Here is a 20,845-nt window from a genome sequence, read left to right on the forward strand (position 1 = left end):
CTTCAGTAGATTTAGAGTTATGCTCTGGACAAGAATTTAGTTTGAAAGTATATAAAGGGTGATAATTAAAAAACTAAGGTAGATAGAGTTATGGTTCTTGGTCACTGCACTTCTCCTAGTTGCCATCTGTTTATATACCACGTTTAAAGTAAACCCATTGAATATATTTGAAGTTATGCTCTGGACAAAGTTTCAGACGGAAAGACGGATGCACAGACGGGACCAATTACTATATCCCCTCCGTATTTTTTTTCGGCGGGGATAGTAAATGTTCTCAGTTAAAACATTTAAATGAACTGGTTTTAGAGGAACTATTCACATTCTACATGTTTACAAATCGCTATCAAGAATGCAATAACCTATACATTATAAACATACTTAAAAGTAGAACTTATGACCAGCAAATATATAGAGGATATTTGTTGGATTCTGTGGATTATCGATTTTAATTCACAAGTGAGCATAGAAAATAATATTTTCATGAGTGAAGCGCAGCCACGAGTGAAAATATTTTTTTCTATGATCACGAGTGAATTGATATTGATATTCCACCGAATCCAACAAATTTTCTTTTTATTTTATGCTTTTTTCACAGTTAATATACATTGTTAAAGAGTTGAACTAAAGAATTTCCCTGGGATAATGACGTCATTTCGTCAAAAAAAAAGACGTCATTTCACAGTCAACAGTGAAAATTATCGATAATTTTCACTGTTTGAAACAGTGAAATTATCAGTTTTAATTCTCTGATATTTCTCTATAAACCACTGGAAAGCATAAAATAAATTATCAATATACTATTGTTTATAGATACTCAACGATTACAATGTACATGTAACTTAATAAAAGTTATTACCGCTTCTTGCTCGTAACTTATATAACAAAATACCTGTATATTAACATCTCTTTTAAAAAGGCTCAGTATGTAGCATGATTGGTTATTGTTATTTCAAATTGAACATATTATATTACATGTAGCTTCAATTGGATTTATTGTATTTATACGTGCCATTGACACGTCCAGACAATTAACACTTTGCAGTTAATCCAGTATTTTGCAGTTAATTTGCAGAGAACAAAATAGTGTGAATAAGTCCCCTTTTTGATTTGATGATATAAATATGGCTATACACACAACACACGTTTTAATCTGTTTATTTTATCACTAAAATCCATACAAAAAAGCTATACGAACAATGCTCGAAATAATTGTTGTTTTAATATGATAACGCCAGTTTAAAAGCTCTTGTAATTTCTCAGTTTCTTAATTTGAAGGCGATTTTATATTTAAACAGTTAACTATTGTATGGTTAAAATAAATATATTTTCGGCTTTCAAATTAAATGTTAAGTAGTCGAGACAGAAAATAATTTCAGAAAAATCTTGCCTGACACACTTCGAAACTGACAAATACAGATTATTGCATTTTATATATTAGCCTGAAAGAAAGAAAACAATATAAACTCATGCAAACAAAATTTTATCAACTTACACAAATTTCATTTTAAAACATAGAAACCATTAACCAACAACCAATATAACATCAGGAAGTTTTCGACACACATTCAGTATGTTCTATGTCTAGGTTCTCCCTCTCGTCCCCGCTTCAATGGTAGAGCACCATCATGGCATGCTTTTCTTGGCAACACTTGAACTGCTGTGCCGTGACTTCGTGTACATTCACGCACAGGGTTATATCCGTTTAAAAACAGCAAAACTTTCTTTCCAAACTGTGAATAAAACCATGACACAACTGGATACAATAAAAACTCCAAAAAACATGGTAACATGATGAAGACAACACATTTAAATGAAATACAAAACATACAAAAATATGTAACAAAAGCACATTATTATGGTAAGTAAATAAGGAACTTGCAAGTATAAGCGTTCGTTAATACAATGCTTCGATCTTCTTTACAACACATTCAGGAAGTCATTCATCCCAAAACATTCAGTTTGTTAAAGCCAGAAATCATGCAGCGGTCAATCTTCATTCATTTCACAGTACCCGAACATCCCTAAATCGTTGATGGACGTGTCTCACTTTTTCAATCACCATTCCTTCCACACAAGGACGATTTATTTAATTTAATAACCAATAATGATTTTCATAATCATAATTTTATTCTACACTTGTGTGAAAACACTTAACAAAATCAAATAACACAAGATAAAGCATAAAGAAAATCGCCGTAGTAGCTGCACAACTCGCACTGTTACGTGTAGGTCATTTACATACACACATAGAGTGATTCTGTAATTATAATGTTTTACACGCTGATAAATGGTACTGGTCATTCCATTAAAAATGTTTCGAAATATCATCTCTTTGGGAATTTCTTCTTAAAATGTTGTCAAACAAATAACAAAGCCAAAGCACATCTCTCAGCTAGGCATGGAACTTCCACAATAATAGCGTCTTCTTAGCACTTCACTCTGAAGAATCATTGTCTATTGGCCAAACAGCTCGATCAACCTTTTACATCAACGATAATTATGAAATCACTCATGCTTCCTTCTTTTAACTTTCTAACTCATCTCTTGGTCCTCTAGTTCGTCCACCACCTCAAAATCGCTGCCCATGTGGACACTGCTTGTGTCACTGACATCATCTTCAAGAAGACATGCATGGTTTAAGTATTGCTAACTTTTGTTGAACATTCAAGGTTTTGTTCAATTATCAAGATATTATCTTTAAAATAGTAACCATTTAATAAATTTTTATCCATTTTGAAAGTACATGTATATGGATTTTATTTATAAAAGTTCTTCATTGTTTTACATACAACAGTTTTCGAATACATTAAAAGTAGAACTTCAAGTACACAATTGGAGAAATTTATTACACCAGGTGTTCCTTTATGTATGGAAAGGAACAAATTACATAGCAGTGAGATAAATGTACTAGACAAGACATACAAGTACGTAAAAAACACACCACCTGAAAAAATCAGAGGTCAAAACCTTGGAATGGTCAATGCAAAAGCAGTAATGGTAAAAACCAGTTTCAAAAAAAGAACTGACATTATGTACTTTCTTCTTGGGGAAATGTTCTTAATTTTACATATTCAAAGGCTTAAATTATGTCAAAAATCAATAAATAAATTTAAAAGAAATGGACCTAAAATTATAATATGCATGTAACATGCTAGAGTAAGAAGCCACACAGTTTGGCGAGTAAACAAAATGAACAACATTCGGAAACACTGGTTTAATACTGATATAAATGATTGTAGCACAAAACTACTCACCTTTGTCTTCCTTTTCTGCAACAGCAGTTTCACAGTGTAAAATTTTACTAGCTCTGGGTCTGGATTTACGTGGACTCTGAACAGTTTTCTTATTAGGAGAATCTAATTCAACATCAAATTCAACATTGGTCTTTTCAGACTCTTTATTTGTATCAACAGTATCGTTAGAACTAGCACTCTCAACATCATGAGGCTTAAGATTAATCACTTCAATGTCACTGTCTATATTTTCGGAATCAGACTCCACATCCTTCACAGTTGACCTTGTAGACCTTCCAGCAGTGGCCTTGAGCTTTGCACCGCGACCCCTGCCTCTACCTCTCCCTCTTCCACGACCTCTGCCACGTTTGGCTGTCTGTTTCTTTGGCTTTATTTCCATCTCTTCCTCTTCTTTTGCAACATCATAAGACTGTTCCACTGGTTCTTTGTTTGTTGGTTTGGTAGCAATTTCTGCATTATCTGCAGGTGGTTCTTTCTCTGCAGAATCATTTGGAAACACTGCTGTGGTATCTCCACTTAATGTCTTTGAAAGCTCACTTTCTTCTTTTATGGTCCTTTTTTCAGGAGAATTTTCTCTTAAGGGTTCAGGTAAAGGAATATCCCCAGCCATAAAAAATGAATCTAACGAAGATTCACCCATATCCTGAATGGTTGGAATGTTCTCCTCTTTCAGGTATTCCAATTCAGTGCCCATGTCAACATTCATACTTATATCATCAGTAGTGCAAGGGAGACCAAGTTCCAAAGCCATTTGTTGATCCATACTCTGCTTAGCAGTTTCATCTGATGTTTCATTCATTGTTTTGTCTTTAGCATGAACTTGTGCATCATTGTTTTCAAATAAACTAATACACTGACCGTTTTCAGTATCATTGTCATTGGTCAGTTTTGATACTTCACTTTCCATATTAATTTCATTTGCTCTTAATAAAGTAGCAGCTTCTTCTTTTCCATTTTCTTCTTTGTCTGATACCGTGACCGAATCATAAGCATTTGCTTTGACTTCATTGCAAGTATCAGAAACTGCAGTGTCTTCATTAACAGAAAAGGCATCAACCATCTGAACATCTTCAACATCAGAATCATCATTTAATAGAATTGTTCCATTGCCTTTAATTTCACCTCCTATAGAAATACCTGTCACCTTTTCACCATATGGCTGAGATAACTCATATGTTTCAATGTATCCTTCTGTACCAGGTGGTACAAGGGGTGTAAACTCATCCAGCATTTCACGTTCAACTGAAATACCTGTCATCTTTTCACCTTCTGGTCGGATGAGCTCATATGTTTCAATGAAGCCTTTTGTGCCCGGTGGTACAAGAGCTGTAAAGCCATCCACCACGTTTACCTTGTCTTCTCCAGCTTTCATTTCAGTTTGCTCTTTATGGTTAATGTCCTCTTTTGGCAATGGTGGTGGAGGTGGTATCGGTGGTGGTGGTGGTGGTGGCACAGGCAGAGGGATAGGAATTGAGTCAAGGTCAATATTGATTGAACCTGCAGGAGTGTTCAGGTCTGACAGATAGACTTTCTGAGCATCACTTGCTGTCAAACTGGCAGGAGTTTTCTGCTCAGGATGGGGTACATTCTGAGAAGGTGGTGGCGGCGGTTTGATTTCTGCCAATGGGGCTTCAGACTCAGGATCAATACCCATCATTTTCTTCTCTTCATCTGCTTTTGCCTTTTCAATCAACTCCTTAGCTTTTTGTGCTAATTGCGCTGCAGCTACCATGTCCTCAAATTCTTTTTGCTTTTGTTTTCTCTTTTCTTCTTCTTCTAGCTTTTTCTCCAACTCTCTTCTTTCTTTAGCTGCTTGTTCCTCCTCTTTTCGTGCACTAAATGCTTTAAGCACATCTCTTGCACTTAGTTTCTTCTTTTCACCAACAACAGGTATTTTGCCATCACCTGTTGAAGTAGTCAGAAAAGAATCCAAACCAGACGCAGTCTCATTTGGCTTTGTAACCTGCTCCGGTTTTTTAGATACTGGCTGCCAAGGTGGGAGTAATGGATTTTTCTTTGGTGCGATGGCTTTGCCAACTATATTTTTGCCAGTCAAGGTAACATTAAAGTTAATCTTGCTTTTATCTTCCCCATCCTCTGTCTTTTTATCGTTGTTCTTTTCCTCTGATGTACTTTCAACCTTGACCTCAGTATTTTTACTATTGTCCTCCTCTGGAACTTCATCTGGCTTTTCCTGGTCTTCATCTACACTCTTCTGGCTCTTCAAACTTAGCTTTATTTTTTCTTTCGAGATGGCTGTTGGGGATGTTGCCTCCTTTGAATCATCCAAATCCTCTACAGACTTCTCCCACTTTTTTTCGTTTTCTCGCACTCTGTTATCAACCTCCTTGTTTTTCTGTACCTGTCTCTTCTTGAATTGTTCTGCTTGAACTTTTTTCGTCTCTTCCAAGTCTTTCTTCTCTTCAGGTGTCAGGTTTTTCCCAGCTAAGAAGGCAGCTTTTTCTTCCTTGTACTTTTGCTCGTAAAACGGGTTATCTTTGCAGTATTTCTGAAACGAAAGGAGTATAGTAAATATGGAACATTAACAATTATTTTACTTTCAATGCTGAGCTTATTAAGAATATTGATTTGTTGTTTGACTAGAAATATTAACGGTTAACCTGTGTATATTATATGATAAGTCATCACATATGATAAAATTGTAAATGTAAGAAAGAAACCTCCAGTTGAATTTTTATATAAATATACTGATTGCAACAAGATGTACAGTATTTGTATTGCAATTTATGTAAACTTAATAGCCAATGATCATAAATAAAGTAGATTCAATATATCAATATTAAAAATAAATTTTCATAAAAAAAAGAAAATGTTGTTTTGAAGCAATTTAGATTGTATGCATGTAGATTAACAATGAAATAATGTATTTTTCACATATGGTTATCTTACAAAACAGCGACATTTTACAACTGGAACCTGCAAAGATATTCAACATGTAAACATGGCTGAATATATATATATATATATATATATATATATATATATATATATATATATATATATATATATATATATATATATATATATATATATATATGTTATTTACTTAAATTGAAACATTTTTTTACTATACATAATATTGAATATGTTTTTTCAACTATTTAAGGTTTCACACGAAATGAGATTTAAATAATTTAACTATCATCTCAATAAAACACCAAAGTTCATTTCTGTAATAAGTTCATTTAACATGACATGTCCCAAACTGTTTCATGGAAAATAACACCCCTAATAAAAAAATGTAATTAACATACCTGATTATTTTTCCTTAAAATTAACAGTTACAAAATCAGTTTTCTGAAACTTACTTTTTATTTTTATGTACACTTTTACCCAATTTATATATTGGATGTAGAAGGTTTAAACACTAACCTCCATATAATTAGTCAATGATTTTAAAAATAAACATCAATAACTCACAGACAAAAAACAGTTCATATTTAACTACCATGACAGTGGTATGGACCTTGTAACCAGCAGCAAAGCAAAGAAGTAACGAATTCCTTCAAGGCTACAAAATATAAATTGGCCCTGTGTCAAAGCCCAACTTCCTTTACTTCCTGTCCGTGTTACCTTGTAGACCAGATAGTGTGACTCGCAGCGGAAGTGGTCCACGGCACAGGAGCTGTCCGCAAGCAGGATCTTGCAGATCTGACAGTAGAACGAGGACACCGGCATCAGGAACTCAATGCCTGCACAAACAAATACATATGGAGTTAAACATTTGAGTTGGTCTTACCAATCATTACAAACTGACCAACAAGCTCTCTTCTATTAACGCCCGATCAGGGCCTGCTCTGCCATTCGCCAAATTAGCAAATAGCTACCAAAAAGAACATTTGGCTAAAAAAAATTCCATTTGGCTATAACTTTTTCTTCATAAAACTCTGTAAAACAGATTAAATGAGAAGAAGTCTGTATTCAACCATAAATTTGGCTAAAGAAATGTTGAGCCAGTGGGAGCATTGCCAATGGTGTCAATTTAAAAGACTGCAGATGATTTCCACAAGAAACATGGAAATGCCACAAACCTGCATTTAAACGCTTCATTTATTAATTAGTGCAATCACATAAGTGAGTGTAATTTACATCTAGTCAGGACGATGATCGCTGCGCCCACTTAGTCACATGGCTTAGCGGTTAGAAAACCTAGTCAAGCTAACATCAAAGTGGCTTCTTTGCCTATAGATTGCACTTAATTAAACAATATTCCGGATGATTTTCGTGGACTTTTTTCACCCCATATAAGTTATAACACTGGTAAAAGGGGTTTGTGTCATAAATTTATTATGCAAATGCAAAAATTATTAGTTCATTAAGAATATTAGCTATGTATAACGGGTATTTCGGTACTTTAAACAGGCTCCCAAACGCTTGCGCACTTACCGAAATCTAACCTGTTACTACATGTTTTTGTGGTATTAGCAATAGATTAACACCTCTAGACTGGTATTTACTCATGTTCATATTAATAAAAATATGAACAAAACATTTTGTCCACATGTATTTGACAAGAAAAGCGCTCCATAACAGGAATTTTGCTTAAATTTTACATGCTTTCTGACACCAAGTGTGTACCGTAATCACCCATGTTATAATGTATAAAAGCTCTATTAATAATTGCTATTTATTAAACATTGTTAATGGGACATTTACAAATCCTTATTATTGAAAGTGCAGAACAACAAAATGGTGGCTTTGATACGTTTTTATTAAAATAGTAACATAATATAGTTTTCACTTGTTTCTGACATGAAAAGCGATTTATAACATTGATTTCCTTAAGTTATGCATGTACCAATATGCCCTATTGGTTTAAATATACAAGTGATGTAATTCATACTTAACAGTGATTATATGACAATTTCAGTTTCTCAAATAAATCATTTTTTTATTAAGTGGATTTTAGTAATTTAGGTAATTTTACACATTGAAGCTAGGACTCACACTTGTCAAGACCAAATTGTATTAATTAAATTCCTGTAATTTATCTATCTGGTTACCGATTGTCAGAGCTACTTAAGCCTTATTTACGTCGTTTCTTTATACTAGTATTTCATTTCCTGTTTTTTCGAACAAAATAACCGAAAGTCGTTGAATAAATGAGAACTAGGCGTTCAGCTTATCTAGAAAATAGTGGACAGGTCGTAAGCAACCGGCGTGCAGGATTTATCTATCGCTGATTGGTCGATGCATATTTAGATGAGAACCCGATTGACAGTTGGCGAGATGTCAATTTTTGACATCACAAGCAGATACACATCGATGTACATACAACGAACATATGGTAATCATAATAACTCACAATAAGCATTTTGCGCACCTTTTGAGCAAATAATGTTATATTTTAGCAAATATACCATTGAGAACATGACCAAATAATGACTATAGAATGAGACAAAAAATGTAGTGTGATCTTACCTGGAACTGGTACCTGGATGCCCGCTTTGTTGACAATCATACCATCACTGAGCTGGAAACCATCCTTCCAGGGCCTGTAATCTGGGATCAATGTCTGCAAACAAAACAACTGCTTGAAGAATGCTTGTTTTTAGCATTTACATACTTCAAGAGGTGAGAGTGAAACTGTTGTATCTACTTGACATTTCTAAATCAGATACATTGGTGTCATGATCAACTCATTAACATATCAACATGCCTTTTCTCTTGTCACTTCACACCATTCACAACAAAACAGGAAAAATGTAATTGTGTAAGTCAGAGAATCCAGTGTCATATACTAGTAACCAAAATAATCCAGAATAATTAATAAAACAAGAGATGTGTTTGTCAGAAACACAATGCCCCCTATTGCGCCAGTTTGAAGCCATATATTTGACCTTTGACCTTTAAGGATGACCTTGACCTTTCACCACTCAAAATGTGTGGCCCCATGAGATACACATGCGTGCCAAATATCAAGTTTCTATCTTCAATATTGCAAAAGTTATGACCAAGGTTAAAGTTAAGTGACAGACACACACATAAAATGACAGACTGGCCAAAAACAATATACCCCTGATCGTTCAATCCGGGGGCATAAACATTCATCCTACTCCGTAAATGCAAGTTCTGCTAAAGATATAGGATAGAAAACTGGACTTGAACAATTCTCCAATGTCTGTAATGCCTCATACAAGCCAAGAAAAACTGCATCCGTCCAGCTTTCATTTCCTAAATACATGCCCCAAGGGAGAGTAAAATGTCCATATCCCTATCTGCAGTTGACTTGTAAGAAAAAAAAATTGGCCAGTTATAGTTTTAAGTTCCCTGACCTTTGGCTAGAAAGGCTATTGGGACTTTCACTGGGACTTTTTTTACAATACCAACCTTTTTGTGTTTCGAACTGTAGACATGCTGCACAAAGTCGTGAAGGTTCAGGCAAAGAGTTTTACAGCTCCTGCACCAGTGGTCCCCATTATCCACAAAGTAGTGCTTCATTAGCTTGCCCTTCTCTACCTTGAACTGGAAATGGTAAGTTTTTGAGATTGGAAATGGGAAATAATTGGAAAATCTTATGATTGAGAAAATTGGAAAAACGGGAAATTCAAATTACACATGTATGATACTGGAAATTGGAGACTAATACAATAAAACATGCATGCCCCCCATATGGGCTCTCCGTTGTAGTGAGAGCCATTGTGTGAATATGTTTTTTGTCACTGTGACCTTGACCTTTGACCTAAAGACCTGAAAATCAATAGGGGTCATCTGCCAGTCATGATCAATGTACCTATGAAGTTTCATGATCCTAGCCATAAGCATTCTTGAGTTATCATCCGGACACCATTTTACTATTTCGGGTCACCGTGACCTTTGACCTAGTGACCTGAAAATCAATAGGGGTCATCTGCGAGTCATGATCATTCTACCTATCAAGTGTCATGATCCTAGGAATAAGCGTTCTTCAGTTATCATCCGGAAACCATTTTACTATTTCGGGTCATCGTGACCTTGACCTTTGACCTAGTGACCTGAAAATCAATAGGGGTCATCTGCGAGTCATGATCAATCTACCTATCAAGTTTCATGATCCTAGGCCTAAGCGTTCTTGAGTTTTCATCCGGAAACCATTTTACTATTTCAGGTCACTGTGACCTTGACCTTTGACCTAGTGACCTCAAAATCAATAGGGGTCATCTGCAAGTCATGATCAATCTACCTATCAAGTTTCATCATCCTAGACCTAAGCGTTCTTGAGTTATCATCCGGAAACCATTTTACTATTTTGGGTCACCGTGACCTTGACCTTTGACCTAGTGACCTCAAAATCAATAGGGGTCATCTGCGAGTCATGATCAATGTACCTATGAAGTTTCATGATCCTAGGCCCAAGCGTTCTTGAGTTATCGTCTGACAACCACCTGGTGGACGGACAGACAGACCGACCGACAGACCGACATGAGCAAAGCAATATACCCCCTCTTCTTCGAAGGGGGGCATAAAAATGGGGGAATTCAAAATCAAATGCTCTTGAAAATGGAAAGTTCTGATATTTATTTAATAGATAAATGGAAACAGATCCTATGATGAAGAAAATCATGGGAAATTCTGACCCTGGAAGTGACGGATTCTACTGGAAATGGAAAAGAGTCACCTACATATATAAGTAAATAAAACATTTGATTTTACCTCTTCTTTCACTTTTTTTGGTGTTGCTTTCTGTTCCCCTCCAGCCTTTGGTGTAATTTTAATTTCTCTTTTAACAACTGGCTCTGGAGCTAGAATTTTTCCATATTTAGATACAAGATCTTGACGTTTGGACTTCAGTTTTCCCAATTCTTTCTTGATTTCATTTAGCAGTTTATTGTTTTCTACAAGAATAGGATCTGGTCTGCTACTGCTTCCCTGTTTCTTCTTCAGAGCTACCTCTTGCCTCTTCAAATTTTCATATTCTATTTCAAGTGCTTTTATTTCACTATCATAACTAGCTTTTTCTCTGAGGATCTTTGCCTTTTCTTTTTCAGACTCAGAACTATCTGAAACTCTCTTAGCATCATCTTTACTTGTTGAATCAACATGGGACTCTTTTGGTGACTCACTTATTTTCCTATCTTCTGTATTCACTTTAGATGTGGTTTCTGAAACGGTCTTACTCAGCTCATTCACTTTATCAGTCTTCTTGTCGTGTTCATTATCCTTACTTCTGCTTCTCTTTCTTTGCCTGCTTCTATCTACACTTCTTGATCTAGACTTTCGCCTCTCTCTGCTCCTATCCTGACTTCTGGATCGTGACCTTCGACCTCTGCCTTTATCAGGGCTTCGGGATCTGGACATTCTTCTGGCCTTTTCTCTTCCCCAGCTGCTAGATCGTGACCGAGATCTTTTCCTGAAGTTCCTCTCGACAGGTATTGGAGATCCCATTCGGTTTTCTGCTGTACTATGTCTTGCTGGTATGGTCAAAGGCATTTCTAAAGGCATGGTTCCTGGGGGTGCCAGATCTGGGGGTGGTTGTGACATCATTGGCCCAGGGGCACTCATAGGTGGTGGCATACTATAAGAAACTGGAGGAGGTATATAAGTAGGAAAACCGGGAGGTGGCATTCCGGGTGGCACTGGTATTCCATAGGGGAATCCGGGTGGTGGCATGCTAGGAGGAGGATATCCCGGCCCCATAAACATGCCTGGTGGAGGTCCTGTTGGTGGGGGACCTGAAAAGGGAGGAGGGCCTTCTGGTGGGTGCACTTGTGGTGACCTCTCATACCCAACTTTCCCATAGTTATCTCTGTTCAGCCTCAGGGGGGCAGAAAAGTATTCTTTATTGGCTGGTGCATCAGGATCTGAGTCAGAATCAGAAGAAATAGGTGAACCTGACAGTCCTCTTCTTCCTCCTCTATGAAATCTTTCACGACTTCCACTTCTTGCCATGTGACCGCTTGGTCTTCTATATCTATCCCTACTAGAACTGCGTCTGTATTTCCTATCCCTGCTCCTACTTCGACTTCTACTGTGACCTCGTTTTCTTCCTCTACTTGTACTTCTACTGCGCCTCCTAGACCCTCTTGGTGTCCTGCTCCTACTACGCTGCCTCATTCTAGGGCTCCTGCTACGACTATGGCGTCTTCCAACCGGACTTCTGGAGCGACTGCGTGGTCTTGCAACAGGACTTCTAGGTCTTGGGCTTCTACTTCTTCTATCTGGACTAACACTAAACTTGCGTTTAAATTTTGGTAATAATCCATCTAAGTTAATGGTCCTTGTAATAATGGGACTCTTGGAACGAACTGCTGGGCTTGGAGACTGACGCTTGGTAATGGACTGCCTTACGGCAGGACTAGGTGAACGTTTTTCTGCCACATAGATTCTTCTCTCTGGACTTCTTGAGAGTGATGACCTATGATGAGGCGGACTTGGGGATCTTCTAGTTGGGTGACTTGAAACACTTCTATTCCAATGAGGACTTTCACCGCGTCCACTCTCAGGACTTCTACTGCTCCTCCTTTCCACTCTCTTGTCCCAGTCAGGGCTTCTTCTCTCAACATTTGAACGTCGTTTGATTGTTATTGGTGGCAAATTGAACATTGGAGCTGGCGGTTCACCATCATCACTTACAGGTGAACAACCTCTCTCCAGTCTTTTGCCAGCTTCCTGTTTTGATTCCCTTCTCTTGTGATCCAGAGCTGCAGGTTTCAGCTGAGAGCGCATGTCTTCATGTGACATTCCACTTCCAATAAATGATGCATTTTCATTTATGCCGTATTCAGGATCTGCAGGCCTGTGCTCTTTTGGAGGAGCTTCTCCAGTTGCATGTTTAGCCTTCTCTTGCATTCTCTTGGACATTTCAAAGTCGAATCCAATTGATTTCAATATGTTTTCAATAGTGGGGTCATGCCCTGGAGCCTGTAGAGCTGCAATTTGTTGCACTGGTTGCTGCACTTGCTGTTGCTGTACTTGCTGTTGCTGTACTTGTTGAGGTGGAAGGCCATATTGCTGGGTTTGGGGTGCACCATAAGCTGCTGGAGCCACCTGCTGTTGCTGTTGAACAGCCTGGACGCTTTTCGCAAGCATGCTCCAAAGGTCACCACCTGACTCACTTGCAGCAGGAGGTTGTTGTACCTGCTGATGTGAATGCGGAGGGTACTGATCATGGTCAGCATACTGCCTATGGCTGCTGCCATACCTGGACTCTTCTGCTGGTCTCTGAGGCCCAGAAGGCTGCCAGTTGTGTGCAGCTGAGAGAATGTTAGAAGAGGCACTAGCAGGGGGAGCTCTTCCGGCATGTCTTGGAGAGGTCTCCTTTCTTTCATCATCTCCATACAGAAACCGATCTTCATCCTCTATATCATCAATATAATTTGCCATTCCTGGCAGCCCTGACACTTTTGGTGGTGCCCTCTCCGTGGGCGAAGGCTCATTCTTCTTTTTCAGGATTGATTTCAATGGCCCAGGCCTACTTGTGTGTCCAGAGGCTGCTGACCCTACTGAGTGTGTTGGCGAGGCAGAAGCGGCCGGAAACAAATGCTCTTGTCTTTGTTGAGGTGCCGGTGGCAAAGCTTCCCTGGCTGGCACATTGCCATGCTCTGCTCCAAGGCCTCGTCGATCACCGTAGTCTCTCTCTTCAGGTCGTCTGTATGGGTCCCTGTCATAAGAGCTAGAGTGCCTGTAGTCTCTATACTCCCTTTCCCCTCTGCCACCATAAAGGTCTGCCTCCCGCCTATACTGTTCCTCATCTCTGTGCATAGCTTCTCTATGCAATGCTTGCCTTTCAGTATGTTCATGTCTGTCTCTAAACTTGTCATTCCCGACAGTTATACGCAATTCTTGAGGACCCTAAAACAGACACGTGTGTTATGATTTTTATTTGTGATTACATCAAAACTGCATTTACAATGTAAGAACAACATAGAAACAATCAAAATTAATCAAACAAATTTTTATTTTAAAAGAATTTGATTGAACAAACCTTTTTATGCTCCTGAATACAATATATTGTAAAATAACATAAACTCACTCTCAAACATCTGAACTTGAGATCTAATTCAATAAAAACACCTATATAATATATTGAAACATGTGAACCAGTTATTCAGTGTTCAGAGGGAAGCAGTGTTCATTCAGGATAGAAATAATCGCAAATTAGCCAGAAAATCGATGGGTCATTTGACCATTTCAAAAGCAACCAATATATATAAGATTTTCTGTTTACAAACATTTTTTCAGCATTATGATTGCCTTTAAAAAAAAAAGAATCGAAGTATTCCACAAAGGTGGGTCAAAAATGAACACTGATGTACTATACTCTTTGGTGGAGTGTGCTTTGCTGTGTATAAATATATTGGTACTAACATCAAAACTGTATATATTGGGACATCATGTTTAAAATGTGTTGAAGAATTTCATTAATACAATGTCAGCCAATACTACATAAGTAAACATAAAGGAATGGTGGGATTGGGTAATTTTACATAAGTAAATATATAAAGTGAGTCGCTGGATTGGGGAATTCCCGTATAACATGCATACATAACTATTTGACAAGTTCATTTACCAGTTGTTTCATTTAAGGGCATTGTTTAAATTGATGATCGTTAGTAACACCACAACATTTATGCTTTTGAAGACACACATTAATTTGCTTTGCCACTTTCAGTAAAACAAGTGAAAAACCCTCATCATGATCAGAAAAACAAAATATTGGCCACAGGCTGAGCAATGCTCTGCATAGTGCATACAGAAGCTAATACATGTGCAGAGTTAACTGATCGGGAATGACCACATTTACTGTTGACACAGGGGTTCTGAAATATGCTGTTCGAGTTGTCCGAGTCGTCAATTTACCCTTCCGGGCAAGCAGTTTTTGAAAGCTGGCTTGTCCGGGGACAAGTAAAATTTCCGTGGTAAAATTTGTTTCGAGAACGAAACTTCAATATTTTTCGAAAATAAAAAACGAAGTTTATATAAATAGCTTATGATTAATCTGCGGACTAGCACACTTTTTTACTGGAGGTATGTTATTTTCCGATAATAATTATTTAATGTGGTAAACCAGTCCACGAGTATATATAGCAACAGCCAATCACGCATAAGAAAACAATTTTAATCAGGGACCTATGTCCCTGTTTTAATAGAGAAACCAGCACACATGTGTATAGCAACAGCCAATCACACATAAGAATTTTATGATAACACTTTTCGTACATTGCAAATGGCTGCATACAGTCATGTTCTAACGACCTGCATTCGATTTTTATATAATAAAACCACTTCAACGTCTAGCCATGACGCTAATCAGACCAATGATAAAATCAGTCCGGCGTCGGAAAAGAAGAGAAAAGCCAAGTATGAATATGATAAACACAAGACGCCAAGCGGAAACGAGAATTTTTTGTGCCATTGTGTGAATACGTTTTTGTCACTGTGACCTTGACCTTTGACCTAGTGACCTGAAAATCAATAGGGTCATCTGTGAGTCACGATCAATGTACCTATGAAGTGTCATGATCCTAGACAAAAGCGTTCTTGAGTTATCATCCGAAAATCATTTTACTATTTCGGGTCACTGTGACCTTGACCTTTGACCTCAAAATCAATAGGGGTCATCTGCGAGTCATGATCAATCTACCTGTGAAGTTTCATGATCCTAGGCATATGCGTTCTTGAGTTATCATCCGAAAACCATTTTACTATTTCGGGTCACTGTGACCTTGACCTTTGACCTAGTGACCTCAAAATCAATAGGGGTCATCTGCGAGTCATGATTAATCTACCCATGAAGTTTCATGATCCTAGGCGTATGCATTCTTGAGTTATCATCCGGAAACCATTTTACTATTTCGGGTCACCGTGACCTTGACCTTTGACCTAGTGACCAAAAAATCAATAGGGGTCATCTGCGAGTCATGATCAATCTACCCATGAAGTTTCATGATCCTAGGCGTATGCGTTCTTGAGTTATCATTCAACTAGAAATGGCGCGGCAGAGGCCGACGCGTATCCCCACGCCGAATGTTTGACCTAGGTGTTCCCCAGGGTTGGTAATGGGGCCATGCATAGCTGAGATTGACCGTATTGTCATAAGAGAAGTTCATCATCAATTAGAAGTGAATTGGTGTAGAAATGAAGAAGTTATAGTAAAAGGCAATTTTGGGTGGGTGTGACATATGTGGGCAGGGCGCCCCAGGGTTGGTAATTGTGCCATGCATAGTTGAGATTGACCGTATTGTCATAAGAGAAGTTCAGTATCAATTTGAAGTGAATCGGTGTAGAAATGAAGAAATTATAGTAAAAGGCAATTTTGGGCGGGTGTGGTCTGTGTGGGCGGGGCCCCAGGGTTGGTAATGGGGCCATGCATAGTTGAGATTGACCGTATTGTCATAAGAGAGGTTCAGTATCAATTTGAAGTGAATCGGTGTAGAAATGAAGAAATTATAGTAAAGGCAATTTTGGGTGGGTGTGGTCTATGTGGGCGGGGCCCCAGGGTTGGTTATGGGGCCATGCATAGTTGAGATTGACCCTAATGTCATAAGAGAAGTTCAGTATCAATTTGAAGTGAATCCGTGTAGAAATGAAAAAATTATAGTAAATGGAAATTTTTGGTGGGTGTGGCCTATGTGGGCGGGGCGCCCCAGGGTTGGGAATGGGGCCATGCATGGTTGAGATTGACCGTATTGTCATAAGAGAGGTCCAGTATCAATTTGAAGTGAATCGGTGTAGAAATAAAGAAGTAAATGTAAAATAACCTAAAAAAATGAGTGATAATTTCTGACGCGGCCCCACCCCAACCGCTATAACTTTTGACCCAGGGGTCAGATCAAAATTCCAAATAGTGCAGGGTCGCACATATGCTAATAGCTACCATGTGTGTAAGTTTCAAGGTTCTAGTGCTTTTAGTGTAGGAGGAGATAGTGGCCAGGACGGACGGACAGACAGACAGACGGACAGACGGCGGAGATAACCACAATATCCCCACCTTTTTTTCAAAAAGCGTGGGGATAAAAACCATTTTACTATTTCGGGTCACCGTGACCTTGACCTTTGACCTAGTGACCTCAAAATCATTAGGGGTCATCTGCGAGTCATGATCAATGTACCTATGAAGTTTCATGATCCTAGGCCCAAGCGTTCTTGAGTTATTGTCTGACAACCACCTGGTGGACGGACCGACAGACCGACCGACATGAGCAAAGAAATATACCCCCTCTTCTTCGAAGGGGGGCATAAAAAGTGAAAAGTCCTAGCCCCCCAAGCCTTTAGTTGCACTAAGCCAACTCCAAGCTAATCACCCTCCAGGTCCCTGAGAGTATGTTTAACACTATTTATTTAAGCTCTATTGCATAGAAAGCCTAAGGCTTATTCAAAACGCTCTAGAGTCCGTTTCCTGGGAATAGAACCAGTACTTGGTGTCTATGGGGAACATCTAAAGAACGCCCCCACAACTGGGATCGAATCCATGACCTCCCGATCGCGGACACAAAGTCCATGTCCACTACACCACTGCTACCCGAGTCGATGACAGTTGCAACTGATAACAGCATTTTTCATGGAAAGTTATATTGTAATATAAGGAACTTTAACTTATATGTAATATTTGCCAAAATAAAACTATTTTCTTGCATAAATAAACACAAAAAGATAATAAATATATCGCTAATGTGCAAATTAAAACAACTTATATGATAAAATGTGCTTGTATAATTTTGATACACTACGTGAAGTCACAGTGGACAGTTTGATTTTTTAGTGGAAAATCACAGAGATTTCACGTGATTCATCACTCCGCCGCCGCGCGAAAGCAATATAATCTTCGCTGTGATGCTCGCAATTTAATGGAGATTCGCTGCGATCTGCCGTTATCGCAGTGGATATCGGCGATTCACAAAAATGACAAATTCATGCATATAAACCTAATCTTATCGATAACTTTAAACATACCGCTTTTCTAATATCCACATTTATCCGATTATCCAATATAATAAAACATCACTTACGCAAAAAAAAAACTTTAACATTTATGACGATAACTATGTTTAAGAATTTCATAAACACAACCATATGTTAATCCCATTTTTTAGACCTGCCAAGAGTCCAGTGTATTATGGGACACAGCTTTCATTGGACAAGCAAATTCAAATTTAGATTGAATGCAGTACGATCATGCACAAAAAAATGTTTTATTGTGTAATACGCAGCCATGTAAAAACATCTTCCCATGGACTTTCTGATAACGTATAAAAATGAAAGTGAATATTTGTTGACAGTTACACTGTGTTACCATGTAAATAAATAGTCTGGATTATTTCATTTATTTTCTTTACACATACTGCTCTGCTAGGGAATACATGTTAATTAAACACCAATTAGCTGTTGAAGGTCGTCTTACCTCTAAGCGATTAAAATCGGTTAAACGGGCGGATAAAGCCATGAAGCTGTGATCGTCGCCATCTTTGTACCAGATTGCCTAATTTCAAATTTCCAGTTTGCTAAGTCATTTTTTGCCAATTCCTAATGGGCTAAATATTTATTATTTTGTTTATTTACAGTGTATCCTAGTTTGCTGAATGCATATTTTCTATTCCCATGTTTCCGACTTCTTCGGTTAGGCTATTTTTTTATTAACCGTCAACAGGCCTTTTCCGCTCCATTTTGGGAAAACGCCCCACTAGAATTTTGGGAATTTTTCGTCATGAAAAAACCCATTTTGGGAAAAAAAATAATCGCAAAACTGGCTCAATTGTGAAAAATAAAGAAGCCGTTAACTGGTAAATAACGACTATTTTATAACATATTATTACAATTTTACAAAATATTGTGAACATGTGTGATAAATGTTTTTTTTTTTGTGATTTTGGGGAAAGGGCCTGGCCTTTTTTTAGGGGAAACAAATTGTGCGAAACGCCGGATTTTGAGGAAATAAGGAAAGTCTTAAATAATCAATTTAACATATTTTAGTTTTTAAAAAAAATTCAAGGCAACAGATAATTTACTTATGCAATATTGTTCTATTTTCTACACTGGATCAGGTTAACGTGTATATTAAAATTAACAGGGATTTTTATCTGATTTTGGGGAAAGGGCCTGGCCTTTTTTGAGGGGAAAAAAATCGCGCAAAATGCCGGATTTTGGGGGAAAAAATGACACGAAACGCCGGATTTTGGGGGAAATAAGGAAAGTCTTAAATAATCAATTCAACATATTTTGCTGTTTTTAAAACAAAATCAAGGCAACAGATAATTTAATTATGCAATATGTTATATTTTCTACACTGGATCAGGTTAACTTATGCATTTAAAGTTAAAAAAAAGTCTGGGGGAAAATTTACCTGCTGAGGGGAAAAAAAAATCTGAGGGGAAAGGGCTGATTTTCGGCAGGTCCCAAAGGAAAAAAATCCCTGATTAATAAAAAATATTTTTTTATTTATTTTTATATTTGCATTGGGAATGGGGTCGAAATTTCAACCCGTGGCATAGGGGGAAAAGGCCTGGTCAACGCAAATCGCGAAAAAAAGGTGAAGGACGGCAGTTTGAGGTGATTCGCACTGATTGCCTAACAGTGAGATACATTGCGCGACGGTCCCGTGGATTCACCAAGACATCACACAAATTTTCTTGTTGCTTGGAATCACCTGGATTTGTCACGTTGCATTGATGGCGGTGATGAGAGTTGTATGCAAAAATCACGGGTTGCATAGTGTATTAATCCATAGTTTGAAATACGTCAATGATTCATTTCAATGTGTAAGTTTTTTCAATGGACAATGCACAGTATCTGGAATAAATAAATACGCTATGGACTATCTCTGGAATCATCTGCGAGAATGGTGTCTAATAAACCAATAGTCATTCATAAACTAACTCCGGAACATAATTTAGATCGAATCCTCAATTCAAAACTTAGGCTTTTGGTTTGAATTATGGTTATTATATTTCTCTTTTTTCATATTTTTCCACAAATGACTCGCACATTGATGTCGTTTTTAACAGGAATTTTGTTTGTTACAATGTAATAGGTTGATTGAACTCGATTTTATAGACATATAAAAGCTCAGGGCTTTCAAGAACAACACAAGCATTTATTATATTTGGTAATCCCGATCATAAAATCTGTAAATCCCACTTTAATTTCAGTATTTTCATGTGCATATAGGATAAATTCTATCAATATTACCATCAAGAATCAATCATTATATAACTTGTCGAATTATGATAATACTGAAGATAACAACCTGCCCACGAGCAGTTTCTCTTTCGTGTTCATATCCGTCGTGGGCCTCGCCTTCGCTTTCTCCGTGTCCGCTTCTTGCCGCGAAAGCAACTTCCCCAACACCTCGGCCTCTACCCCGGCCCTTTGCTCGATGAGAAAATGCCATGTTATAGCGTTATTTTGTCGATGTTTTCCTAAATTTCGCGTTTGCAAATCGGCGACATTTTGACTGCTTTACGACTATTCCTGCCCGCACATTATTCTGGTTCCCGTCGTACTACAATATTTTAGTACAAAGTGACAGGGGCAGGTAATCAAAACTACCCGCACATTTTGATATCGCAAAATAAATTACTGATGATTATAGTATACACAGCATTCAGTAAACATAACATCATATTCTTAAAGCGCTTTATACCTTTTTCACACTT

The 20,845-nt window shown here is 37.7% G+C and overlaps 1 protein-coding gene across 1 annotated transcript; it reads right to left on the reverse strand.

Annotated features, from left to right (window-relative positions):
- Positions 1-1,139: 1,139 nt before the first annotated feature.
- Positions 1,140-20,680, reverse strand: LOC127871813 (uncharacterized). Its single transcript, XM_052415015.1, has 7 exons — positions 20,437-20,680; positions 10,908-14,045; positions 9,606-9,740; positions 8,697-8,790; positions 6,849-6,967; positions 3,255-5,763; positions 1,140-2,615 (listed from the first exon to the last, which is right to left on the reverse strand). Exons 1-7 carry the CDS (start codon positions 20,578-20,580, stop codon positions 2,533-2,535), a joined length of 6,222 nt encoding a protein of 2,073 aa, XP_052270975.1. The 5' UTR covers positions 20,581-20,680; the 3' UTR covers positions 1,140-2,532.
- Between the last annotated feature and the right edge of the window lie 165 nt (positions 20,681-20,845).

Source organism: Dreissena polymorpha, chromosome 3 (genome assembly GCF_020536995.1).
Source record: "Dreissena polymorpha isolate Duluth1 chromosome 3, UMN_Dpol_1.0, whole genome shotgun sequence".
Lineage (NCBI taxonomy): Eukaryota > Metazoa > Mollusca > Bivalvia > Myida > Dreissenidae > Dreissena > Dreissena polymorpha.

What these genes read in the sequence shown, in the direction of transcription:
- LOC127871813 (XM_052415015.1), bottom strand. Translation starts at nt 20,580, where the DNA reads ATGGCATTTTCTCATCGAGCAAAGGGCCGGGGTAGAGGCCGAGGTGTT. An exon ending in CATCCAGGTACCAGTTCCAG is followed by an intron (nt 6,968 to 8,696) that starts GTAAGATCACAC and finishes TTGTTTGTGCAG; the next exon opens with GCATTGAGTTCCTGATGCCG. An exon ending in TGCAGAAAAGGAAGACAAAG is followed by an intron (nt 2,616 to 3,254) that starts GTGAGTAGTTTT and finishes GTCTTCTTGAAG; the next exon opens with ATGATGTCAGTGACACAAGC.